The sequence below is a fragment of the Gavialis gangeticus genome, unplaced genomic scaffold, assembly GCF_001723915.1.
Source record: "Gavialis gangeticus isolate Ggan-Ray unplaced genomic scaffold, GavGan_comp1, whole genome shotgun sequence".
Lineage (NCBI taxonomy): Eukaryota > Metazoa > Chordata > Crocodylia > Gavialidae > Gavialis > Gavialis gangeticus.
In genome coordinates this window covers 203,855,897-203,883,656 of record NW_017729032.1, presented here as the reverse complement: position 1 = coordinate 203,883,656, position 27,760 = coordinate 203,855,897, and the positions used below count along the sequence as shown (strand labels likewise).

The 27,760-nt window shown below is 40.2% G+C and overlaps 1 protein-coding gene across 4 annotated transcripts; it reads left to right on the top strand.

Annotated features, from left to right (window-relative positions):
- NDP (NDP, norrin cystine knot growth factor) lies at positions 1-25,579 on the top strand. Of its 4 annotated transcripts, XM_019525414.1 has the most exons (5): positions 6-422; positions 1,410-1,543; positions 12,852-12,912; positions 13,623-13,974; positions 22,922-25,579. In XM_019525414.1, exons 4-5 carry the CDS (start codon positions 13,801-13,803, stop codon positions 23,147-23,149), a joined length of 402 nt encoding a protein of 133 aa, XP_019380959.1. In that variant the 5' UTR covers positions 6-422; positions 1,410-1,543; positions 12,852-12,912; positions 13,623-13,800; the 3' UTR covers positions 23,150-25,579. The 4 variants fall into 4 exon arrangements, with proteins under 4 accessions (XP_019380957.1, XP_019380958.1, XP_019380960.1 ...); XM_019525412.1 differs by lacking the exon at positions 1,410-1,543 and having other exon boundaries at positions 1-422; positions 22,922-23,149; XM_019525413.1 differs by lacking the exon at positions 12,852-12,912 and having other exon boundaries at positions 1-422; positions 22,922-23,149.
- The last annotated feature ends 2,181 nt before the right edge of the window (positions 25,580-27,760 follow it).

Below are 27,760 nucleotides of genomic sequence, written 5' to 3'. Positions count from 1 at the left end.
CCTTTTATGGCATGACAATATATCTCCTGATTTAAAAGAAAAAAGTACATTTACTTCTATTTCCTGGATCTCCAATAATAAGAAGTCCCTGCAGAGGGGAGCTTGGCTGGTGGTGTTTAGTGATTTCTCAGATAACAAGAGCTTCACATTTCTGTGGAATTCCCATTTGCCAGTGAGCTGCTGCTGCCGCTAGCCTGATTGATATATGACTGCAATGGCACTTTTCCATTTGACATTCTCTCTCCCTCTCTCGCACTCTCTCTCTCTCTCTTAAACAACAGCCCTAACTTTTGTGTGTTGCAAATATAAAAGGCAAGCCATGTGACAGAGGACAGAAGAACAAAAGCATTTGGAAGTAACAGGACCTCTTTTTAGCTCTCCGAAGAGTGTAAGGGAAGGAAGGAGCAGCACATTTCCCAAAGGTAAGCATAAGAGCTTTCACCAGATTTCAACATACTCAAATTGAGCATTTACTCTCTTCATCTGACAAGCACACATTCTTCATCTATCATATTTTAAGTTAAAGTGTATTCACTTAAAATATACTTCAGCTCTACTGCCTGCATCTGCTTATCATCATTATTTCTTTGCTTATGTGTCTGTATGAGGATGCATATGAAAGCACCAGAAAGTAAATAGGTAACATATACAATGGTTCTGAATAAAACAGTGAAGTACTTTTCTTTTGGGAATGTGCTGGGCTTCTGTCTGTGACTTGGCACTGATACTCAGTTGTAAGAATTTGGGGTGAATGGAAGCACTGGATTCTGTCCTGAATTCACAGAAAGAACTATAGTATCCCCAGCACTGTCTTTGTCCTATTACAATAAGGCTCTATGAAGACAGGCAAGCCTGCTCGTTTAAAATGGAACTGTTTACTTTTATTACTACTTATGTATGCTGATCTCTTGCCAGTCATCTGCTGGAGTGCTTGGAATAATTTGAAACAATAGGCAATATTTATTTCTAGCTTTGTGTGTCATGCTTTGCAGGGGCGCTTTTAACTTGCATATTATTATTTGTTGAAACTTCTGGGAAGCTTTACCAGGGACTGAACCAAACTAGTTATGGATTAGAATGGATTTAATGTATGTCTTTGATTGGCTAAAAACTCTGAGGAAACCCACAGTGTTTGTCTTGGCATTAGCATTGAGTGGTATATTTAGCAGTTAGCTTACCCCCACAGCACAACAAACAATGCGATGTGGATATGCGGTCAGTAGATCAAACTGGAGGATGCTCAGGCAGGGCACTGCTTTCTTCTGCAATCTGCAAGACCCCGAAACATTTGCAGAAGAACATAAGGAATCTTTCAATCCCCTGAAATCATTGTTTTCCAGGATAATATTTCACTTTAAAAGGAGTATCTCTGCAAGAGGCATGAACATAACTGTTTTTTATGTGTGTAGAACAAAAGAAGAGTATGACTGTGAACTGAATGATAATGTATCAGAGTACAGTATAACTGGAATTCATTGTAATGGATAAAACCTCATAAGAACTTAATTAAAGAAGACAGAACCATGTATCTACTGAGATTCAGGTGAGTCACTCCTGTAAAAGCTAAAATGTTTTGCTTAAATAACAATAATAAAAAACAGAAGGATAGTTAAAAACATATCTCAATCTTATTTTAAATGTATTAATGAAATGATCTAGTATTGATGTAGCAGATCAGCAGTAAATGAGTGAATGCAAAAACATTTTACTTTTTAATTTTTTTAAATTTTCAAATCAATAGTCTGGTGCTTATTGCTTGAGACTAGGAGTCAGAATTCTAATAGTCATTCTGAAGTTTATTTAAACAACTACCACAGTTTTCTTTTCTTTAAAAAATAGCCTAAGAGTCAGTACTTATTATTCCTACCTCACAGGGATGCCATGAAGGTTAATTTGCTGATGTTTGTACTGCTCTTTGAAGACAAAAATTGCAATAAAAATGCTAAGTGTTATCAGCAATTTTGTATAACTTCATAACACAACCTGTCATAATGGGAGCATGGAAGGGACACCATGTACTAGAACTGAAAGGAACAATCAAAGTGATCATTTAAAATTGCAGTGAATTCTCTTCATACCAGTGCTGTGTTTTAAAATGATTTCCTAGTGGAAGCAGCCCAGATGGTTGGTAGAGTTACTACATGTAGGTATAACAGGCATGATTCTGTTATCTGTCCCAACTTAAAAGAACATCTTGTTTTCACAGGATCTCATTTTTTTTTCTTTTGAATTTGTTAGCAGTACTCACTTTTGCACAGATAGTGAGATCTTATTCATGCTAGCAAGCAGTTATGTACATGAGCAATCCCATGGCTTACCAGTTTGAATCAGAACTTTGCAATCTAAACTCAAATGACATAAAAGTTGACCACCTCCTGCTGGAATTATGAAATCTTATTTCTGGTATAACTATCTTACTAAGGCATGTTCAGACTAATTTGGTTTTAAAACATAAAGGGGATAAAACAGGTATTTGTTGTTGTAAGTTTACTTTGTGAAAATGTATTTTTATTAGAGTTAAAACATTTATCAGTGGAGTTTGGCCAGATATTCTTATTATGGAATCATTATTTAAGCGGTTGCCTGTCAGTCCTACATCTTTAGATGCAATTTTTTACACCACCTATTTTTAAACAGATGCATGTATGTAGATTACCCATGCCTGATGAGCAGACCAGCTTGGTCTGCGTACTGTTTATAGCAGTGGTATGTCATGCAGCCATCTAAGCACGGGCAATTTGCACAATAGCAGTTGGCCTAACCAAGAGAGTCCCAGATGTGCCTGGAGGCTTTAAAGCCTGTTTATCCTCACTTGCTTTGATTGCTGAGATGGTAACAGCATTCCCCTAAATGGGAGAGATTTGTGGCACCTTCTCTGAGGCTGTCATCAGTGATCCTCCATGAATCATTTGACAAGGAGAGCTTATGTAGTCAACTTCATTCACTACATCCCCTGGATCCAACCATATTACCTCTCTGATCAGTCTGCTCTTCAGACAACCAGGAAGTGAGAGGTTATTCCTAGATCTAGACAACCCTGAGAAAAGCCTGCCAGATTGGGCTGATGTCAAGCCACCAAGACATCTTCTTATCCAAATGTTATAGCATATTTTAAAAAAGAAAAAGCAAAACTAACCTCATTAAAAATCCCTACACCTCTCAGACTCTGCACTTCACCTCACAAGATAATTAGAATTATTGTTTCAGGAACATAGGAACTGCTATATTGGCATGGACTGCTGGCCCAGTTAGTTGAGTGCTGTGTGCTCATCAGCGGCTTGAATAATCCACTTCACAGAGAGATACCAAAATCCCTCTAATAGGCCGTTATCAAATAACCTATGTACCAGAAAATGTATCCCTATGCCACTGACTTAAAAAGTTGGCATATGCCCTGAAGCATGAGGGTTTCTAATCTTTCTCCAAACTTTTCCAAAAATGCCTTTGTTGTAACTCTAGAGGTTCATATCCTTCAGACAGAAAAAATCTAATCCTTTCTTGAAGCCTCAGTGCTATTCTGTGGAACTGAGTAGTAGAGCTATTGTTCATTATGTAAAAATATGTGTCCTTTCATTGATTTTAAATTTGCTGCCTTTCAGTTTCATTGACTATCTCTTTGTTCTCCTATCTCAAAAGAGGGTGAATAGCAGTGCTTAATTCATCTTCTCCTTACCATTTGTGATTTCATATAACTTGTGATGGCTTTCCACTGGATGCTTGTTGCATTGTAACTCAAGTTAATTCCAGGATAAATGTTTAGCCGCAGTCAAATTAGCTCATTTCCATGACTCCCTGTGGGCAAGCGGCATATTTTAATTACCCACAATTCTGTACATGCATATGAAGAGATGCTGTTGCCTGGCCTGATGATGATCAGCTGTTATTTCCTTTTTATATGTGTCAGTGTGGAACATATTAAAGTTTCTCAGTAATGGAATGTTTGGAATCCCTCTGTTGCCCCACCTCTAACTTAGCAGAACAATAAAAGCAAGGTTGGAGTAAGCCTTTGAGCAGCTGGTAGTCTATATATTCTTTCTTTTTTCATGTAATCTAATTCAGAATAGAATTGGGGTAGCACTGGCAGTGCCACTTCCAAACACCATCCGCTTTCATCCTATTTACTAGGATCAAGTGCAGGGCATATCAGACTAAAGACCCTTTATATTAAAGGGAACATAGCGTTTCCTCTGGTAACACACTGATTGTCTATCGGGTACATTGTTATAGGGGAAACACAGCTATTAAGAATTCCACTATATCAAGATTCTCCACGTTCATGTTTTGTTTCTGCTGATGAGATTTTCATGCTTATTATGACTGAGCTGTAAACTATGACAAATATGGCAACGTAGAAGGCAGCACTGGTTATGTTGCCCTTTAAGATGTATGAGTTTAAGATTGGAGGCACTGCCTGGGCTCTGGTTTGGCAAAGGTTAAGCATGCCATGACACTGACACTCACATGACTGTTGTGGCATGTACGGAGGTGTGCGAATGTTGAGCTAAATGGGACCCAAGAGTGTGGTGCCCCTTGTTAAAATACCTGAGTTGCTCTCATGGGCCAAATTTTGACATTCTTTATCACTGTTTGTTCCTTTGGGCAAGCTCTTAGAGATGCTAATGTGAGGTCTGCCAAAGTATAAGCTTAATTAAGAAGCACAGGATTTGGTGTGATGGCTCCATGCTGAAACCACTGGAAAGGATGTATTTGCTGAATAAGAATCAACAGAAAATCATGATTATCTTTTTGTTCCTGCACCTGCCAGTTCTTTGGGAACTTAAATAAAATCAAACCTCAGTTACCAGTCCAAGATCATAACAACTAACATGGAATCAAAAAGCGCCCACTTGTTGGTAACTTACTCCAACATAGACAGTACACACATGTTCTAATGAATGTCCCTTGCAGCTCCAGGCTCCAAAGTGACTTTGAATCTGGTCAGAAGTCTTTTTTTCATTATTTGTGTTAGGCTAAAGCAAAGGCAAAGCCAACCCAAGATCAATATTTGAATGTGGGTATTGCCCTCAAAGAGCAGATGCCTCTCCTGTTTCTTGCATAGTATGATACCTAGTGAAGGTTTAGAATTCCCAGTCAGAAAAGTTCAGCTTTGCCCATTATGCTTCACACCCAGATGTATAGCTGTTCAGATCTTCTGTACTAAAAGGCATGAAAATATATTCTTCCCTTGTCTTTTGCTAAACTCTCCATTAAGCTGCCTGAAATTCAATTAAGAAAAAAACAGGCTAGAGAGTGAACACAAATTTAGTATATCTCCATTAATGTTACTTAAGGCTTCATCACAAAGCTCTACAAGCTCCTGGGCTCTAATGCGAGTTATTCTGTGCAAGCCACTAGGGGATCTATTTAAAGACTCCTGGCAGCATGAAAGAGAAAGGGTAAAAATACAACTCCTTTGTCTACCGATGGTTTTCTTTGGGAGTATATTAAAAACCTTCCCATATTTCTGTCTGTCCCTGTCTACTGGCAGAGTGCCAGCTAATAGTACCTACAACTGGTTTTCATTTCAAGATTGCAGCCATGAAGCACTGTATCTTTTTCTTCCAGCAGTTAAAGGATGGGAAATATTCTTGCAAATTTAGAAGTGATGAGCAACTAGCTCAAGAGCTACCGCCAGAGGTTTGCCCTACTTTGGGCACTAGGCCTCAATCTGGTAAACAAGTGGACTTTGCCTTATGTGGTTAATCCCAGTAACTCAATGGGACTGATCACATGAACAATCACATATATTTGCAGCACTGGACCTTTGTATTATATTTGCTGTAAACACTGTTCAATGGGCTTTTTTCTCAGTCCTAATGTATGGCAACCTTGCCAGAGTGCACTTGTGGGCACTGATATTTTGTTACTACAAAATTAGAAGAGCACTGAACTGGAAATTGAAATGGGTTTGGGTTTCTTTACATTATTGTCATGGCATTTGTAGTTTCCGAATCTTGAAGTTTCTTAAATCTTGACGATAGCCGTCACATCTTCCCATTTTTAAAGCACAGCATTCTATACCTGCTGTTTGGTAGGATCAAAAATACGATACTCTCTGAGTACTGCTAGAAGATGAGCTTTCCTTCTTTAGAGGAGAAGATCTACAGATGTAAATCTCTTTATTTAACCTGTTTCCCTTTCTCCTGCCCCTATTTTTTACCCTATACTATTATTTTCCTGACACTTGCTTATAAGTATCAAGAATCAAGTTCTCTGGGTATGCCTATGCCATAGTGGCAACACATCCCAGCAGGGGTATCCCTAGGGCCCTGGTAGATGTTGAACTAAAGGTGCCATGGGATCTGATGCACAAGTGTGGGTTGGGGACCAGATCCCCATTGGGCCTACTGTTGTACAGGGGGAGCCTGGGATCATGATCCCGGGCTTCCCCTCTACTGGCAAGTAGGAAGCCAGTCAGCTTAGCCCTGCTCCCAGCATATAGGAGTCAAGTGCATATAGGAGTCAAGGGCTCTGATGTGCCTCTGCAGCTGGGACCACTGATCAGCTGACTGCTGCTTCCAGCCTCAGGGGCAGACCAAAGACCTTGACTGCAATGCCCCTACAAGGCCTGATGAGCTGATGCCTGGCCACATGTGCAGTTTAAGGCACAACAGGAACCAGCCAAAAAGTTATTATACATATTTTGTGTAGTAACTTTAGAGATTATTCCTTGTTTTATCACTCAATTAATTGCATTAGTGTCTGGGATACTGCTTAAAACATGTTTAACTGGTTAATTATATCCTAAGTGTAATGTTTGCCAGGGGCCCTAAAAATATGGAGACAGATTTTCAAATAGCCCAAAAGGCTTTCATGTACCTATCATTTAAATCACTCCAAACCAGAGGGCTTAAAAAATCAAATGTGCAGTTGTTCTTTAATTCAGTTGCTGAATCTTATCATGCTTGATCTGATTCTCATTTATATGGAGGTTTCTAAAAGTGAGATTCTTAAATTATTTACACCCTCCGGGAGAGCAGTGCTGAACTGGTCTTAATGCAATTGAAAATCAGCTCCATCAGCTCATATACAGTGGGTGAATCTTGGCTCCATTACAATAAATGGCAAAGCTCCCATTGACGTCAGTAGAGCCAGGACTTTACCCAATGTTTATACTAAATTACCATATGTCAGTGTGGGACCCAATTCTCAGCTGGTATAACGTGTATCAGCCTCTTGAAACTAATGTGCTGGTTTACAGGTGAGGGTCTAACTTAAAATGTTTAATCCAGTGTTTCAAGTAGAGGAAACATCTATTTAAACTGTAAACAGGAATACCTTAGGAATAACTTACTTCCACTGTATTCACTTGTTTCTCTCTGGATATCACACAGCTACCTTATGATCTCATCAGGCCTTTACAAATTTGACTGCACAGATTTTGAAGGGACTTTTAGGATCACGTGACTGGACCTCTAGTTAATTGGCGGAACAGAAATTTCAAACGCTAGCATAACCAAATGGAACGACAATATCATTTCGTGGCTGAACTAAAAGTAGTCACTGGATCACTGAAGGATGGAATCTTGTTGATTTTACTGAGAGCAGGACTGGGCACAATATAGATTCATAGACTGTTAGGGACTGGAAGGGACCTTGCAAGATCATCAGGTCCAGCCCCCCTGCACTAGTATTTTTAAAGTATTCTAAAGGATTTTTAAAGTATTCTTTTAAAGTATTCTAGTTTTAAAGCACACAGGCATCTTCATGGAAACACACTTATAGAATGATGTCCATCTTCCTTGGATACTTGCTGAAAGAAGCAAAGTCCTGTTGCTGCTATGTCCTTCTGATAGGGGAAGGTTCGGTATGCAGCAGGACCATAGTGGGGGCTTGTTCCAGAGGGCTTGTCTATAGCAAGCCTATGTTGGGTCTTGTAGAGGATGGGACTGAGCACTTACTGCCCACTTGAGCTTGCTGACTCATTTCAGAAATAGAAGTTCACCCATGAGACTGCTCTGCAATTGTGTCCAGCACCTGCTTTCAGATCCATTGAATACTGAGGGTTCAAGAGTAGGTAAGGGGGATAAGCCCAAAGCAGCCTTATGGGCAAATGTATGGCTTTGGATCATGTCAGTGGAATCAGATGTGTGGAATGGTCTCATTCCCACCCTCCTCATTACCCACTGCTATCATGATATAGACAGGTCCAGAGAGGCTGTATACAGGAACTCTGAAATGAACTGAGTCCATTAGTTCCTCACTGTGGGGAGAATAGTACAAGTGCCTGCTCTGCAGGTCCATCACATGTGTAATAGCACTAACCATTTTTCCTGCTTATAGGAATGTAGTGAGCTACTACTTCCCTTCTGCTGGATTGGAAGGAAATTCCATCCCTCCGGTTTCTGAAGATTGATGGTCATGTCTACATGGTAGCCAGGCTTACTGAGGCTCGCAGTAGCACACTCACTGCTTTAGGGCTCGTGAGTGACACTGCCAGTGACTCCTCCCCAGTCCCAGTCAGCCTGCCCTTGGTAAGGCAAGTACCCAGCTACACAGTTTACATGTTAGAGGGCACTGTAGCCAGGCCCAGTAAGTTTATTGTGTAGAGATGGCTCATGGCTCACTAAACCAAATGAATGTAGTTGTCATTTTCACAGGAGTGGCAAACTTTACCTAAAGGACTGAATAATATAGTTTATTCTACTTGATAATATTGTTTAACAGGCATCTCATTGCAATAATATAGCAAGGAATAACTTATAGTTGAGAATGAATAAACATTTCCATTCTAACCCAGATTTGAGTAGCTTCCCAAAACTTCAATCGCTTTGGTCTAAACTTTTTAAGGCTTGGTAAACTTGCCCAAGCATCTTTTAAAATAGTCACGTCAGCATTTTGGAGAACAAGCACAGTGAGCCATATATTTTGTCATAAGAATTTTGTGACACATTTTTACAGCTGCAATGCTGTAAGGCTGAGCAGTGTTGTGTTTTTTCCTGTTTACATAATAAAGACAAAATGAAGGAACCACATGGGAAGGGTGGGATCCAAATAATCATGTTTACTAAATATACAGAACAGGCAAGGCAGAGCTATATATTTATACACTGCTTCTCTGGCTGTGTTTTGGCAGCTTTTAAAACATAGAACACACTGAATGAACTGAATTGCACCTACCTTTGGCAGGAAGTTTTCTCAAGCTTTTAAAATACACACTTAAAAAAAGCCAAGCGGTACATATGTGCATGACTAATTTAGCTGTACAATGGAAAACTGTCCTGAACTACCCAATAAATGAGTCCTTGCCTCATTCCCTTCACATATTGCAAGACAAAAGCTGTGCAACTCCTACAGATTCCCGGAGGATTACTCAGTCTTGTGCACTTTCCAAATTATACAGAAGAAAGGATATTCTCTTCTAGATCTCATAAAATCACACCATCTTGCCAAAGAATCCCAAATCATAGCAAGGGCATTCATTTATTGTTCTAGTCCTTGCTCCCAGAGTTATTTATGGGTTTTGTCCAATGACTTTCTAATATAAAACACATAAACACTCCTGGGACTAGGGGCATGATCCCAGAACTTTCTTTTTCCTAGGAGTCACTTTCTTCATAGGGCTACCAAGGTGTTCTCCTTTTTGCTTGTTCTCTTTCTGGCCCCATAGCTCATGCAGTTTTTTGGCAGCTGCCCAGTGTCTCAGCTTCAGTAAGAGAGGGGGAAGGGTGCTATTACTCAGCCTGTTTTATAACTCAATGGTTGTGGTACTCTTCTGAGAAGTAAGAGATACAGGTATGAGTCTGCCCAGGCTGAGGAAGGCCATGAACCTAGGTCTTCTGTGTGGGTGAGAACCACATAGAAGACCTAGGACCACATAAGACAGACACCCTCAGCATCATCTTTGAGATAAACTCAGTGCTCTCAGTGGGTGCATCTACACATGATGCTATGTAGTTGTAGCAATGCACTATGGTGATGTAGCATCCGCAGGCGTCTACATGTAACCAGCAGCTACTTTGTGGTAGTGATGCACTCCTCTGGTATAGCACACCACTATGGCGAAGTAGCTGCTAAAAATAACTGTGCTTTACTCAAACAGCACAGTACAGGCTGTTTTTGTGCCATAATTTAGTATTTCCAAAGGATCACACTTCCTTTGAAAGTACTACATCACACGCAGTAATAACATCACCATAGCGACTTGTGTAGATGTGCTCCGTGTAAGTTAGGCATGCTCCAAGCATTTCACTTAAATAGAATTTTTGCCATGTGAGAATTTTGTCGTGTCCCCCCCCTCCCAAATGTTCTGATCAGGAGAAATGAACCATGAACATTTCCTTATGGACAATACGTTGAAGGGAATGCACATTTTTTTTATTTTGGGATGTCAGTTTCAAATGGAATACATCTTTTTAGAATGTGAGTTGCAAATGAAAAAGAACATTTTATGTGTTGAATCAATTTGATGTTTCTGAACTGAACCTTTTTCAGAATGTTTTATTATGTAAGATTTTTAACATTTTGATTTTTCATTTTGATCTGGAATAGAAAGTAATTTCTAAATGCCTATATGTTCCATTCAGACCAAATCCATTTTCCAAACAGCTCGTGTGCATTCAGGTGTCTTCATAAATACTAGCAAGCTGAGTTTGAACCTAGAGGTACCATGATTGCACACACACACGAAATCATGGTAATTGCATGTATAAATAACTTCTTATTTATCTGTGCAGTTGCATACATATATACAAAAATATACACATACACACATTTAAAAAGTGTGTGTGCAACTGCATAGATAAATAAGAAGTTGTTTATATGTGCAATTACCACGACTGTGTGCGCAGTCATTGTACTTCTACATTCAAATTTAGATTGCCACTTTATGTGCAGACAACTAAACACACATTTTTGAAAATGTAGTCTATGTTTTTATTTAAAATCTGTCTCAGCTAATGAAGTGCAAGATTTTAATTCTGTCCTTTTGTCTCATTGGCGATGTATTGCCAAGACCCCATAAGTTAGTCTCTTCCCTCTTCCTACTCTTAGGGCTTGTCTACAACACTTTCAGATCAGATTAGCGAACACTGCTGTGATGCATGCTCACCCATTGCACATGCCTTGTACCCCAAAACATGTAAAGTAACTGTCTGAGAGCAGCACATGCTAGCGCAGTCTTTTCTCAGTATAATGCCCTTACAGTGTTAGAACCTGAGAAGCCATGTTACCTTTTCATGGATTCCATGGTATACTTATGGGGACAGGAAATGAGAGGCAAACCTATTTCTCCCGTCCAACCTTGTTCCTTTATATGACACTAGTTTACAATGAGGGGCAATTTCATTAATCAGTCTCTATGTCCTCCATTTCTTAAAAATTACTTAAAGATAAGATGAAAGCAAGCCAAAACTTCAGAATGCACCTAGCTGTGTTCATTTCAACTAGTATACTAGGCAAATGTATTTGAAGATACAAGAAACCAATTTTAGAGAGGAAATATATGTTGAGAGACATAAAACAGAAACTGAAAATCTCTAAGCATATAATTACTGGGGCTATGAACTGGAGTTTTCATTACAGAGAAATGTATTTTGAAGAAGGGGGAATTTCTGGGTGGGTAGTACTAATTAATTATGTCAGAGAGAGACTGACAAGAATGCTCAATTGGTCAGATACTTTATAAAGGAGAGATGAGATGGAAGGAAAAAGACAGAGCTATAGCTACTAACTAACAATATTTTATATAGCTAATAACTAACAGTCCTATTCTTTACAGAGATCAGCTTGATTTCTTTGGGTGGAGAATTTCTGTCATAGCCTGATAAATTGTAGAAGACTATTTCATTGACACCACTAGGAGAGTTCATAACTAGATCTCAGTTCCTAAATACCTCAGGGTTTTTTTAAATTTTTACCTTTTATGTACAATACCTCCTTTCCAATATAATTTCTCTATAGCTGAAAAACGTTTGTTTTGGGAAACATCAAGGCAATAGCCCAAATCAAGGAAGGGTTTACCATCTGTAACATACAAGTTTACATTTTCTTTCCCTGTTAGCAAGTAGATGGTACTCTGAAACTCAAGAAACATTATTTTCTTACCTCTAATACAAAAATAATATGACTACTATTTTTTACATTATGAATTACATTTCCTCCAATGCAAAAACTTCTTAATATCAAGATTCTTCCTAAAAAATGTTCAGTCCAAACCTGTATTAACTGAGGAAGAGCTTACTGCTCATCCGTACTTTCCTTTTTGTCTTACCAAAGTCTGAAAGCAAGGTATAAAGCTAGATACAAACCACTGGGTTATGGCATTCTGAGGCCTCTTCACTGTATTCCACATTAGAGATGAAAGCAGTCAGTATAAAATATTGCCAGCAAAGCAGAAGACATCAATGAAGGGAGCTTATGTTTGTCAATAAAACTGGGCATCATCTTTTAAAATAAACATCAACTTTGTTTGTATTAAATATATGTTATCATAAGTTTGCTATGTATGTTCAGCAAGTTAATCTACTTTTCAACTGTGCTTAACACGTTACTTTGCCTTCTAAAGTTATGTTTAGGCCAGTAATTTACAGTTCCCTCAAACTGCATCTGTTAGTAGTGAATATAAGATTACACATGGCCAGTTTAAGGCCATGTATCTTCATAACAGCGCTATCAAGGGAATGTGATAAAGACATTTAGGGAAGTGCAGTACTTTCCTTGTCGGAGCAGAGCTCCAGTTGTGATGGCTGCTTGGTATTCTTTCATCCTTGGGACCCCTCGCAGTTTCTAATGTGCACCTGAAATCCAGATGACTAATGTGGCAATCCGTGTGACTTCATCTGCAAATTTGTACTTCCAGTGGCTAACTGGGATGTACTTGCATATTATGGTATATAATGTATTTTTTTCAGGTCCTGCCCTTTCATTAATGATGGAGAGAAGGAAATTCAGGAAGTGCAAGCTGATGAGCAGGTGTGTCAAAATTGTCATTGTAAACCTTTCTGTGGGTGACTGGTATTCAAGAAAGTGAGGTACTGAGAACACTTGTTGGAAATAAAATAAATGCAGCTAGGTGCTCTGCAAATTTCCTTAGTGAGCACACTTCTAATGTACCTCACCTTGGCTTGCCCTTCCATTTGATTAACAGGCCTCTTCTGAGCAGAGGCTGTTCTTTGTTTCAAACTGTGTGATGTCTTGGTGATAGAGATATACAACCACTAGAGACTGGGATGAGACCACCAAATCCATTCTCACTTGTTACCTGATCCAGAAATTCCATCTTTAATGAAAAAGATAGTTTATCCTAGTCCCTTGGAACATGCCTTTCAGTATTTTAAGTGAATATGCAATTCTTTTAATTTGCAGACATCCTCAGATGTGCTACAAATCATCAATGTTGAAGTGTACCCGCTGGAGATATTATCAAGTAAAAAACACTGGCATCACAGCACATGCAACATTTAAAAAATCTTCATTATTAGAATGATAGAGCAGTGCTTAAAGTAACGAGGCCTTGACCTCCTCTTTCTAATCCCATATACTGTACCTACTGTGGGAATGATGTTCACTCAGTGAGTGTATTTTGGCTAAGACAAATCCTAAGAGCCTTGTTATTATTTATGTCTGTTTTTCTCAAGAGCTCTTTTTGGTCAAGATTGTAATTTATATTGTTTTTATTCCAGCTATGGAAGAGAGTCTGTGATGGATTACAACTTCGGCAAACTCTAACTCAAAAAGAACAATGACAACCAAGAGATTTAAACCAGATTTTTCAATGTACTTCAAAGGAGCTGGATCTTGTTTGGCGGTTTTTTAATACTTTAACTCCCTCTGCTGTTATTACTGAGAAGTTCTTCAACAATGGGAAATCATGTACTGGCAGCTTCCATTTCCATGTTATCCCTTCTGGCAATAATGGGAGACACAGACAGTAAAACAGACAGTTCATTTATGATTGACTCTGACCCAGGTCGCTGTATGAGGCACCATTATGTCGATTCGATCAGTCATCCATTGTACAAGTGCAGCTCTAAGGTATGTGCCAGTTAAAACCACTGGGGCTGGGACATTGGTACAAAGAATGTGTGTGAAACAAGCTGTTTTGTTTATTTGCCACTATATCAAACTATTGCTAGCAAAAAAATATTATTTGCTGCTATATCAAATTATTGCTAGCAAATATAACTAGGGTATAACTCCCTCAAAGTTTGGATGCTTTCTCATTTGCATAAGAAACTTATTCACTATAATTAAATAAATAACTTTAAATGGAGCAATGTTGAGGATGAGCAGCTTGTACAATGCTTCTAAGACTGGAATTTCAGGTGTCTGATTAACCTTCTCCCTCAGTTTGTAGGCCATCTCTAGAAAATAATATTTGGAGCAGGGCAAGAAGAAATGTTGATATATGTGTGTCCATACAGCCAGATTTGAACTATTCCAAAAAAATTCAAGCTATGGAGACTTGTGCTAGATTCCTGGATTGTGATCCAACCTATTACAGAGAAAAAGCTAGCTGTAAAGTTGAAATCATTCCAAAGCCATAGAGCATACAATTGGAAATCCACTTCTTGTTTTGGGTGACTCTCTTAATCTGGATCACATAAACATGTGTACTTGCCTGCCCCATGTTTTGGGTGAAAAATTGAGCTGTATAACAATAAGGAAAAAAAACATTCTGAAAAACTGTATTTAGACACCCCCCCCAACACACGCACACTAAAAAAACCCCAACAAAAACTAGCAAGATTAAGCCTGACTGAATAGGGAGAAATTTAGATGACACTTGGAACAGTTCTGGTAGCAGTAGCAAAGTCCTCTGCTTTTCTAGGTGAATTATCTCAGTAAACTGAAAGAATTATAGATTAATATGACAGTACACTGCTCACAGACAGTTACAGGAAAGGCAGTAAGGGAACATAAAAAATAAGCATCAGAGACCAACGGCCTCATCTACTTTCTGAGCACTACCAGGGTCCCCTGTACTAGAAGCACTTGTGTGGGACAGTACACCAGGTTTTCTCTGTGTCTGGCTTCCTGGGTTAGTGGTAAGTCCAGAGAAGCAGGGTGGTGGAGCCCTTTTAGAAGTATATTTTCAATCCTAAAATTTTAAGATAAAATGAGGGTTGGAGTGTTGTTATTCCAGAAATTATGCCACAATGGTAACAGGTGATGAGGAATGTCATGTAGATATGCCCAGTATGAGATAAAAATCCAGTCCTCTCAAATTGCAATCAAATTACTTTGGGTTGTTACTCAGTTATACCCCAGCTCTTCCTTGGGTGTTCTGGCATTACACTTCCACCTGCAGAAGAAAATCCAGTGCTTCAACATACATAATTTAAAGCTGCATCTGTTTATGAAACTTTGGTTTTACTGCAGCTGGCCCCAGTGTGAGGCAGAGCTGTGCATGCTGTGCTGTTCCAGTCCTCACGATCAGAGGTGTCAAACACATCCCTGGCCTCAAGCTGGAACCAACTTCCTGGGCTGGATCCATGGAGCCAGCAGCTGCAGTGGGTCTGGCATTGACAGTGCAGGTCTGGGATTGGGCAAGAGTACGAGTTGGGCATTGAGTGGCAGCGAGGGTAGTGGACCAGGCAGCAGCACGGGTTGGGGAAGTGGGCGTTAGTGCAGGTAGGGGAGCAGGCTGTACCACTGATGGGGGAACAGGTGGCAGCATGGGTCCAGGAGCAGGCAGCACCACGGGTCCAGGGCCCATAACTGCACAGCTGTCACTCGCCCCCTGTTGCTGATGGCAATGTCCATCAGGGTCCCCGCATTCTGTGGCAGGGAATGGTTCAGTGGCCAGACTCCTCAACTTCCAGTAGCCCACTGGACTACTGTGAGGCCAGATGGAATGGCTGTGTGGGCTGGATCCGGTCCATAGGCTGTATGTTTGATACCCCTGCTCTAGTTGGATTGTCAGACTTGGTATACCACACAACTGGAGACCAGCACAGTAGACACTCTAACACCCTTCAGAATATAGTCCTCAGTGGGTTCCCATACACACTCACAAAACCAAACCAATAACAAAGGGTGGCTTTACTAGGGCTGCCAGAAATACAAAGAGCAAGTACCGTACTCATGTTGCTGCAAAGTACAAACAAAAGGTGATAAACAGAAGGGGCTCTAACCCTGCCCTTAAGGTCAATTTAATGTAGGGCTGTGCCATGTAAATTGATAATCAATTCTACTTCAGACCTGAAAAATGGAAAGAACCTTGAAATTTCCTATAAAACTTTTTTTTCAGTTCTTCAACCAGCTTTGCTAGTTAAGATGTTAGGGTTCAAGGATATTGCTGATAGGTGAATGACATTGTATTCTATCCTGGAGATACTGTATGCTACTAGCACAATATTGGATTCCCTTTTGCAGATTGGACTGAGAATGTATTTAAAGAAGTGCCTTATCAATATGTTGGTATGAAAAAATACATGTATATCTCTTATATATGTGCCACTCACCAAGTCTACCTATATCGCTTAGTTACCCTTTGTCTTGTTCCTTTGTAGAACTCACTGATAACCTGATAATTTGAGCCAGAGATTCTGATCCTAACTTTTCTGTGATGGATTTGTCCTCCTGCTCACCCACTTTTCCACATGGTTCTTCAGAGGTTCTTCAAAGATCTTTCTTGATCTTTCTTATCTTTGCTACTGGCTTACAGAGCAACAAAATTGAAAGGGAAAATCTTTCTTAGGTATTCTCATCTGTTCTTGGTTGGTACTCGGTTATGTCCTGCAGTATGCTAATAAAAATGCTTTGCCTCTCCCGTAGAAAGTTTTTTTTTTTTAAATTTAGGCACATCCACCAAATGGAACTTGATCAATCAAATCCCACTTACCAGATGTTTACCATAGATTTCCAGAGGTGAAAAATCAATGCAGAGTACTGTAGTAACTTAATATTCTGTTCAGTATGTAAAAAAGATACCACAGAGAGACAGAAAGGCATGCCTGTCTGAAAAACAGCGTTCTCCTTTGACAGAGAAAACATTTCTTTCCTTCCATAATAAATTGAATTCCCTGATCAGTCTGAGGTTTTATCTCATCTTTGTCATTAAGTCTTATTGGTCTCTAAAGCATGTCTCTTCAATTTTCCAGGAAACAATGGTAGCATTTAAACGTGCACTTTAATGCACATTAGCCTATTTTAATGTACATTAAAGTGCCACTTAAACTATAGGCATTTTTACATGGGAGGCCTGGGGGTTGATTTAATTAACGAGCCGCACTAATTAAAAGTGCCCAAGTGTCATGTGTATCAGAATCTCTGCCCTGAAAAATGGCAGCAGGTTAATTTGAACTAAAGCACATTGAACAAGCTTTAGTTCACAGTGCCCCACCGCCGTTTTTCAGCACAGGGACGCTGATGCATATGATGCTAGAGTCTGCTGCAGCACATTAATTTCTTTGCTCTGTCAGACTCAATTAATCAAGTCTGCTCCAATGTGCTGAATTTCCAGGGTGTCAGAGCAGGCTCCCTGCAAGTGTATAGAAGCCCTGTTGGGCACCTATACACCTGCAGGGAGACTGCTCTGATATGCTTTAATTACAGTTAGAGTGGACTAGATTAATTGAGTCTTTTGGAGCATGGTAATTACCAGCTCTAGCAGACGCCAGTGTCATGTTGCTCATTCAGTGAGACATTGGTGATTCAATGAGCTTTAGTTAAAGCGACCCTGCTGCTATTTTTCAGCGTGGGATCACTGATGCACGTGACACTCTGGGTGCTTTAATTATAGCGGCTCTTAGAGCCACTCTAATTAAAGCATCTCCTACCCCCTGCGCATGCACGCATGCGCACATGTGCGCACACACACACACGCGCACACACACACACACATATGCTCCCGGAACACATCTATGACACCCATTGTGAGATACTAGGTAAATGTGCATTAACCTGTCTTAATGCGCATTAACTAATGGAGGTACTAGATTTAATGTTCATTAACTAAAATGCGCGTATGTGCCCAATGCTTCCTGAATTACAATATTACAATACTGACACTTATGGCACTTATTGGAGACCGGAGGGGACGGGGGGATGACACTCCAATTCACCCACCCCACCCTCCAGAGCTGACTGGGGAACCCCTAAAACTAGCTCCCTTTTCTCCCTTCCATTCTGAAACAGGGACAGTCTGGGAGAGAGGAGGGGCCATTAGTAAGGGAAACTGGCTGCAGGCTCCTGGACAACAGCTAGATTCCCCTGGCTCCTGAAATTAAGTGAACTTCTGTTTGTTCCAGGAGATTGTTGTAACTCAGAGCACTTCCTGCAAAGTGTTCTGTTACAGCGGGGAGCTGCACTTCTGTCTTCACCCATGGTTGCTCAGTTGTTCCATTAACTGTACACAGGAGCAATCCTAATCCTCTCCATTGTTCCTATATAGCATTAGGAAAATAGTACTGTACTTCCGGGAATAGCATTACAATGTGATATGTACATGGTTTTGTGTGGAAAAGGAGTGGGGGTTGGAAGGCTGGATATCAGGTTATAAAATACCCACATATTTTTACTATATATACACTTACTCTATTACTGTGCTATGCCATCATATCACTACTAATTGTTTAGGTGATAATCTCTATTGCACCATAGTGTACGATGCAATAAACAGCTGCAGCAATTGATTAAATGGCAAACAAAGCTTTTGAAGTACATGCTATTTCCAGCTCATTTGCACACTTGCCAACATATACTGGTACTGTTCTGGATTTATGTAGAGGAGGTTAAGTTACGTTGGCCTTTGTGGGCCAACCTGAAAAACTCAGGTTGGCCCCCACTACAGGAAGGATGTAGGTAAATTGTAGAGATTCCAGCGGAGGGCAACAAAAATGTTGACAGGGCTGGGGACATGACTGATGAGGGAAGTCTGAGGGAATTGGGCCTATTTAGTCTAGAGAAGAGAAAAGTGAGAGGGGATTTAATAGCAACCTTCAGCTACCTGAAGTGGGGTTTAAAAGAGCTAAGCTGTTCTCAGTAACGGCAGCTGACAGAACAAGGAGCAATGGTCTCAAGTTGCAGCAAGGGAAGTTTAGGTTAGAGATTAGGAAGAATTCTCTCACTAGGAGGGTAGTAAAACACTGGAACAGGGGAATCTCCATCCTTGGAGGTTTTTAAGACCCAGGTAGACAAAGCCTTGGGTGGGATGATTTAGTTGGAGATGGTCCTGCTTTGAGCAGGAGGTTGGACTGGATGACCTCCTGAGGTCCCTTTCACCCTTAATTTTCTATGATTTCTAGTACATCTAAATGTTTAAAAGGCCATGTCAGGGTGAGATCAGAGTATTTTCTCTTCCCCCAAATGTATATGATACCCATGTTATAGTGCCACTTGTAAATTTACCTTGTCATCTAAAGTATAGGATACAGGAAAAAAACCCACTCAGCCTAGTTTTAGAGAATATTAAAAAATAATAAAATGTAGTAATCTCTAGGAGTATAAACAAAATCAGCAATAACATAATCTACAAAGTTTGGCACAATGTGTCTTTAAATCATTATGCTAAATGTACTATCATAAACAATAATAAAAGCTAAATGTGGATTTACTGAAAAAAGAGAGTATTGATTATTTTTGTGAAAAAAGCTATTTTAATAAGAAATCTATGAAGTACTGATATTGACATGTCAAAACTTTCTTCTTGTATTTGTATCACATAACACTTATTCTGTCTCCCAGTCCCATTCCCCAGTTCCATTGTTTAATGTTGCTTTTTTGCAAAACCTGCAAGTTTAGGTGTAGAAACGGGTGATACATTTTGGGGGTAGAAATGAGTAAAGGTCACCAACCATTACAGTTATCCTTTACAAGACAATTCTTCATGCAGCCTATTTTGTAATTTTGCAGTTGAAATGTGTTGTATCGGTCTCAAAAACCTTTTCTGCAATAATAGTCCAGGTGGCATAGAAGAAAGGTAATATCAAATTTACACCTGGTTAGTTACTGCACAGACACCTTACTGTGCAGTAACACTGTGTGTGTGGACTGACTTGGGATTAACTTTAGTCCCAAGTCAGACGACACACAATATTAATATGCTTTAACGACTGCTTTTAGACGCTGACCCTCAGCTTCCTGAAATTCAAGTCCTAAAGTCAAAACTGCCCAAGCAGATCAAAACTTTTGGTTGGATAAGATGTAATATTTCTAGTTAATAGAGCAGGATGTCATTACAGCCGGCTTTTGAGGACAACTATGAGAAATGCACACTTTAGAAATACTATGGACAATCCTAATCCTCATATTTATAGACCATGTCTACGAAAAGATCTCCTTGAAAGTGTCTGCTTACAATCTAAACTCTCTGCTGAATTTGAAAGCTTATTACTGAGTTTTCCTAAAAGTTTTGAAGTCTTCCTGTGCCTTCTCTTCCTCCACCACATGAGCCATGAGTAGACATGGACATGTTACATACCAAGAAACAAATAAAGATGAGATAAGCCATGTATATCCTTTCCAAAGAACCTGCTGTACAGCAGTGGCGAGAAATCAAGGATCTGCTAGGACTGTTTAGATTTGGCTAAACACAAAGGAAGTTGTATTTTAAAACCAGGTTAGCTAACTTGAGTTAAATAATGATGTTTGAAACATCCCTTCAAACCACATATATACATACAGGGAATATTGAATGTCTTTAAAGTTTTTACAGTGTTTTGCAGATATTAAATACTGTATCCGCTTGAGGTTTTAAATGGGAGTTTCAGACTAAATCAGCTAACTTTGGAGTTAGCTACCTATGCCATTTTTAAAAGCACCTTTCTGTCATCTAAAAAACCCTCAAGTGCCACATACGTAAGGAAGCAGATAGAGGTGAAAGAACTCTGATTCTCATTCTAGATTTAAGCTTGCAGAAGAATGATATTTTAATTATGTTCACTGAAGATAGACAAGTCTTGTTTTGTCTTTGGAACAAATGGAGAAAGTGCTAGCATATATGACTACTGCTGGGCAGTGAAGACTGTACAACAGTTAACATTAGGAAGCAGCCATGTAACATAAGTACAGTTAATTGAGTAGCTCTGGTATTTGTATATGTATGTCAAGTGCTGATTCCTTAGTAGCATGTCATGTGGCAGAAAGCCACCTTGGTTTCTCCCCAAAAATCTCTGCCCTGTGACACTGTGATTTAAATCTCTGTGCTGTGACCATTCAGTTAGGATGGGCCCAGCGCACAGGGGACCACACCCTCAGCCTGTCTCTTTAGGGAACTGGAGCTGGCTGCATTCCTGAGGGAGGGGGAAACCTGCTCCCTCTGCTTACCTGACTTGCATCACTTACCTGGGTAAGGGGTTTCTACCTGGGGAGCTGGGTTCTGCCCGGTAACAGGTGATGCATTTCAGATTGGTTGGCTGACAGCCAACTGGGGCTGACCTCCGCTGGCCCAGGTGAATGAGGTCACAGGGGCTATAGAAGTTAGGACGGGGAAAGAGGCGGTCTCTCCAGCCATGAGGTGACGCAGCAGCCAGGCAGGGGACAGAGAGACGCCTTAACATCTGAAACTGGCTCTCTCCCCCCAAACTCACGAGCTAGGAACCGCCTGCCTCCAAAGGGAAACTTCACCTGCCTTTGGAAGATGCTTGTGAGTAAGCTACTCAATCTGATTAGATATTTAGCTGGAAGTATCACAGATGCGTAATCAAAAGGCTACCACAGCCAGACTGTTTGCTCTTTAGGATTTCTAGATATTGCTCTATCCTGTACCCTAGTTTACCCTACCCCCTGTAATCAATAAAGTTCTCCTTTTTGACTGGTGTGGGAGACTTATTGAGGGGTGGGTCTAAATTATGCCTAAGAGACCCCTTAGGTCTGTGGACTAAGGGAGACTATACCTTTTTGCCCCCGGACTTGGGGAAGTACCCCAAGTGCCTGTACTGGGTTGAGTACCCGTGGGACTTTAGGCCTGTGTTACCCCAAGGACACAGGGCCGCGAGACAGTCCATTCTTGGGGTGGTGGCGGCACGTTACCCCCAGACTAGCGAGTGTGCTCCGGGAGAGGGGTCAGCTGGACATAAGGCGCCCCTAGGGAGGCATTCGGAGCCTGGAAGGTGGTCGGGCACAGGGAGGTGGGTAGCTCAACGCAGGAGCACCCCCTACTGGCCCGCCTCACGTGGTGGAAACAGCGGAGGGATACGAATACCCAGCTGTGTTCCTGAGGTGGGATCTCTGCACCTGCCACATGTCACATTCACATTTCTTTAGATAAAATTGAGAGGGAAGGCATTAGAGAGACGAAGTTCACAGAACTAATAAGGAATATTTCATCTGATACTAATGCCAGAATCCTATGTTCAGTCATAGATCATGATGCAGACTACACACACAAACCATCTTGGTACAATGTGCAAAATGACTCATCAGTCAATTCCTGCATGGCAAAAAGAATAGCTGTAATATTGAGAATTTATTAACAGATGCATTATCCTTTTATCTAAGCAGACTGACCCCAAAGAGGAAGTGTCAGTGATCTAATCTGCAGGACTTGGTCTCCTTCTTCTCAGTCTAGGAAAGAAACAGATTTTTATTCTCACTACTCTCCATTAAACCCTTCATCAGTCATATTTTACAATATGGTTTTATTTTTTCCTTTGTGCCAATCCAGTGATGCTGCATTCTCACAAACACCCACATCCAACTTTTTCCAGTACCAGAAGGTCAGGTTAGTCAATATTTGATTATCCAGTGCCTATGAGAACTTTGTCAAGGTCAGTTATTTCAATAGTTACTGAAAGAGAAAAATCCATCCATGTGCACTCAATATCACTCTTGTTGTTATAGCTAGTGTAAATCATCAGATGGGCCAAATTTGTTAGCAGATTTCTAGTCCTGTCTGAGTTTCAAGCAGGACAAGGAGCCTTTTAACATTCCACCTCCCCACCAATCCTGAGGGTAATAGTTATTGCACAGTTACTAATCAGGTATAAATTTGATACCTGCAAGACATTTCCTAACTATTCTCTGTTTCATTTTGTAGATGGTGCTCCTGGCTCGCTGTGAGGGACGTTGCAGTCAGACTTCACGCTCTGAGCCAATGGTCTCCTTCAGCACAGTCCTGAAGCAGCCTTTCCGTTCTACTTGTCACTGCTGCCGACCCCAGACCTCCAAGCTGAAGGCAATGCGATTACGCTGCTCTGGTGGCATGCGGCTTACTGCCACCTACCGCTACATCCTCTCCTGCCACTGTGAAGAGTGCAACTCCTAGGGATGCACCCACTGCAGCAGGGAGAGGGGGACACTGATGTGTGGAAAGACAACCTTCACCAAGGTGTTCTTATGAGGACACTATTTCAGTGTTATAACTTCCAGGGCTAATCAAGCTAGAATGGTTTGGGAAACAAATAAATTCTCATACTTGTCTGTGCTGGAACCCCAAGGATTTATTTTCAGGAGCCTTTCTTTTCCCTGGGAGGATATTTTAGGGGCATTTTTTCAGACTTCACCTTTCTTTTGCTCTAAGCACAGAGACCTGATTCTAATTTTCTGCCAGTGAACAATAAGGACAAAGAAAGAGAGCAGTGGGTGTCAGTATGATGGAGACACTGTTCTAGAAGAGCCCAGGAGGAGTATGGACCTCAATTACTGCGCACACATCCTTATTCTATCATTTTGTTCTCCATCTTTTACTTACATTTTTCTTCAAAATAAACTGTGCTGTTGATAAAGCCTATACAGTACTGATCCAGCAGCCAAGTGCTGGATAACATTAATGATGGTTTAGCTGAAGTTACAATAAATAATTGAAAAGTGAACTTGATATCTAATGTAGCATTGGGATTTTCCTGCCCTAGACAGTTGAAATGAGTATTGCATCAAACTCAATGGTTGAATGACTCTAACAAAGTAAAAGGTCATGTAGTTCATCCCTCTTTTCAGCTAGCATTGTAGGGTTTATTGTTACTCAAAGTGTGAATGACACAACAGCCACTATATAAGAACTGGAAACTAATCACAGGTTTAAAATTAAAATTCAATACTTTTGAATGGAGTCTTTTCTTAGTCATGGTTGGCCTTATGTTACATAGAGCCCAGAGCTGTCAGGATAACAACAATCATACATAGTACTGACTTTCATTCCCAGATCTCAGAATATCACCAGCATGAGTAAAGTATCGCTAATCCCTCTTTTAAAAATAGGGAATCTAAGTTACAGGGAAATTAACTGACCTGCCCTCAGTCTCACTAAGTCGATGTTGTGCATGCTACCTAGAGGACTGCTTCTCTCCAGTAAGAAGATCAGGCCAAAAATAGTCTTTTCTTCTAGGACCATTGCTGTAGAAGGAAATAGGGCTAGCTTAGGAGTGACTGATTGCATGTGACATCAGGGTTTAAAAAACCAGAGACTCCAAACTACACATTGCTTTATTTATGCTTAGAGCCTGGCCCTGCTCTGAAACACACAGCTTTTGGAAGGTCCAGTTGAACAACCAATATTCGAAGCCACCTATGATCTGGAAGCTGTATTAGCTGATATGAGCATTAATGTCTCTTAAGGATGATCTGATCAATAAAGGAGTCACCCTGCTATACAATACTTTTCTAAGCTGTTCTATATAGGAAAGTCATGGAGTCAAAAGGCTCTCACAGGAGCATCTCTCAGGGCACTGAATGTCAGCTTCAGTCCAGGTTGAGGATCTCCCCTCTATAACCATATGGAATATTGTTTAAGTTCAATAGTTACTTCAATAGTACGCTGGAGTAAGTCTCCTGAACAGTGATGAACAGGAGAGGCAGTGAAGGAACAGGGGAGTGGGTAGACAAGCCCAACATTCATCCCAGCTACTGAGTGGTATCTAACCTATCTTGGAAAATTGTCGTATGTAGGGACTAGGATTTTGACAGTGAGCTCATACAGTTTCCATTGAGCATGCTCAAGGAGTACCCAGGTTCTATTTATCTGATGTACAGGAGTAGCACCCTAAAACTTGGAAGGGAACAATTATGTTATAGATAGGCATTACTACAGGCAGCTAGGCAGAGTCAAAATCCTTTGTCACTTCCTCCCCATGAGCAATATGGGGAATGAAAACAAGAAGGAGACATAGACAGCTCTCCTCAGCTGAATTCTGGAGCAGGATGTCACTCAGTCGAATAAAAAAACTAACTGGGTTAAATGCACGTATAAACCTATGTTTGGTAAGGGGCCCCATTGACTGAAAGGAATAGCTTCTGTCAGCAGGATAATGTCTTACTGTTGTTGGCCAGTTCTAAATGAGAAATCTTTTGTGGACAAACAAGAAAGAGTCAATCAAATTGTTGTAAGGTATAGAGCTCATATTAAAATGCCAGTGCCATGACTGAGCAACTACAATGAAATCATTGGACATCATTCATTGTTTCATTCTGACTGTCATACATTTCATGTCTGGTGAATACTTTGAGCATGAGAGAGAGAGAAATGAGAGTATACTGAGCATTATCACGTCATTAATTTATACCAAATAACATTTGTCTGTGCCTTTTTTATTACGGTTCAAGTCAATATTCTAGAGGTCTCTTTTATCTAAAAGAAGATCATGTCCTCTATTGATTACAGACAATTCTTTTAATTATTTAAACATTAATTATTAAAAGTATAAGGGTTGCCCATAAAAACTTTCTGGTGTTACTTTCAATAAATTAATATCATCATGTCCAAATAGACTCTGTCTCCATACTTTGTAAAGAAACTATGATGCATGCTCAAGTAATTCTTTAGTGAATAATTTAGTGAACCAAGGCAATAGAAAGTGTTTAAGGGCAACCATGTCTCTCCTTCTTCCACCACATAACATCTAGAGGCAGATCTACAGCCAGTGTAAGCTGCCAGATGTATTCAATGGAGATATGTAATTGATACAGGCTGGCAATTGACCCCCGGGGAGTTTTTATTGGGTAATAACCAACATCTCAAGCAAAGTAGGACAAGAATGGAGAATGATGCCCAAGAGAGCATTCTTGTGCTGTCACACTCTCTCTTTGGTAAGAGAATAGGGGGAATTAAAAGAAAGATTTGCATGCCACAAGCAATTTAGAAAAAAAACAGATTATAGGGAGAAAGAAACTCTGGTGGTACTGTATTTATTCTCACATCCCTTTGCTATCACAAAGTAAGAGCTATTCTTGCTAAATTTGGTCTCTCAGAAGATAGCTGCATTTTAACAAAAGCTTTCTCTTTCACACTGTTGGTTCTTTCCCTTTATATTTGATTCTGAAGTGAAGTCATCTCTTTCTTCTGACATCAATGTATGTTGTCAGGCAAAAATTGTAGTTTCAATTCAACATTTTTTACTTAATTATAGAATAAAAAATAAATAAAAAATTATGTGCAGGTGGAAAACTATTAGCCAAATCTTTGAGTACTTATTCAGTTGCTGCTTATTCCTTCTTTAGCTGAGATTCATAAGGGCTAAGGACCCAATTTTCAAACTCAAGTGCATAAAATTGGGCTTGTTTCCTGAGACTTTGATACCCCCATATTGATTCTAGACACCTAAGTGCTGAATGAAGTACACAATTCATCACTTGTGTCAAAATCTGGACTCAAGTTTCCTATGTAAGGCAACGATCCATGTTTGAAAATGAGGTTCTGAATAAAGACCATAGGATTTGACTCACGGTGAGAAGGAATATGAAAGACATCTGGAAATCAAATGATGCCTGACACCGTGCTTGATACATGTGATACATTTTGAAGGTCTAATTGCGCTAAATACATCTTTATTTATGTTGGTCCTTGACAACAAAAAGGTAAAGGGCCAGTAGTGCTCATGAGGGCTTTTCTTTGAAGTAGTGTTTTTTCCTAAATATACAGATATGAGTGTCTTTGTGGATTTTCTTTGTTCTTTGTTCTTGATCCTTACTAAAGGAGGATCCTGCTTCTCTTGTATGATGACCAAGACCAAAGCCCCATTATATCGGTGGTACTAATTGGACTAATTGTATTAATGGAAATGAGGCAGAGAAAGACATAAAAACTCTGAGCCTAAGAAAATTAGAGTATAGTGAAGAGCTTCTCTAGTATTATTTATTTATAAGAATGACATTATAATAAAATATATTATGTCTGTCAGGAAAAGGTTGTGATGTGCCTGAAAAATAAGCTAATATATTTTGAGTACTATGGCCCCAGTTTTAGTTTGATTACTCATATACTTAAAGTTACATGCATGATTAAATGCTTTGCTGGTTAAGGCCCTATAACACTGTTTTCTTGAAGATGTCCTTAGTAATTTTAATTATGCTTTCCTGTACTTTGTGAGCATGAAGAACTTTTATTAGATAAGGAATCCTAAGCCTGATTATCTCTGCTTAAAATTATCATGTGCTTGTGTGAGTTGTTTGCTCAATCTAAGTACAAGGGCCTGATCTGAAGTTTGTTAACATCAGTGGGACTCTGTGACCTTTAATGGGCTTTAGATGGAGACCTAAATGAATATTTCTTACTGGGTGTGTCTACGCATGTAATTAATTTGAATCAATAAACTCCGGCACTTATTGTGCCACAGTTCATTGCTCCTGGGTGCACCGTTTGATCGTATGCTCTGGACCACAGCGCACTGAGCTGGGTCAGAGCAGCCCCGGCTGGCAAGGGAACTTCAGGGGTAAGCCTGGCACCCTGGGACTGCTCCTGCCAGGCTCAATGTGCTGTGGAGGGGCTGGCAGTGGCTGGGGCACAAGGGTGCTTCAGTGCAGGCCTAGCAGGCAGGCAGCCCCCACAATGAAGCACCCTCACGCCCCAGCCAGCCCAGTTAGCATCCACACGTGTGATGCTGCACACTAAAAAACTCTGCAGCAGAACAGTACTTGTATTTACTAGTACTACCCTGTAGATGCT

What these genes read in the sequence shown, in the direction of transcription:
- NDP (XM_019525414.1), top strand. Translation starts at nt 13,801, where the DNA reads ATGGGAAATCATGTACTGGCAGCTTCCATTTCCATGTTATCCCTTCTG. An exon ending in TGTACAAGTGCAGCTCTAAG is followed by an intron (nt 13,975 to 22,921) that starts GTATGTGCCAGT and finishes TTCATTTTGTAG; the next exon opens with ATGGTGCTCCTGGCTCGCTG.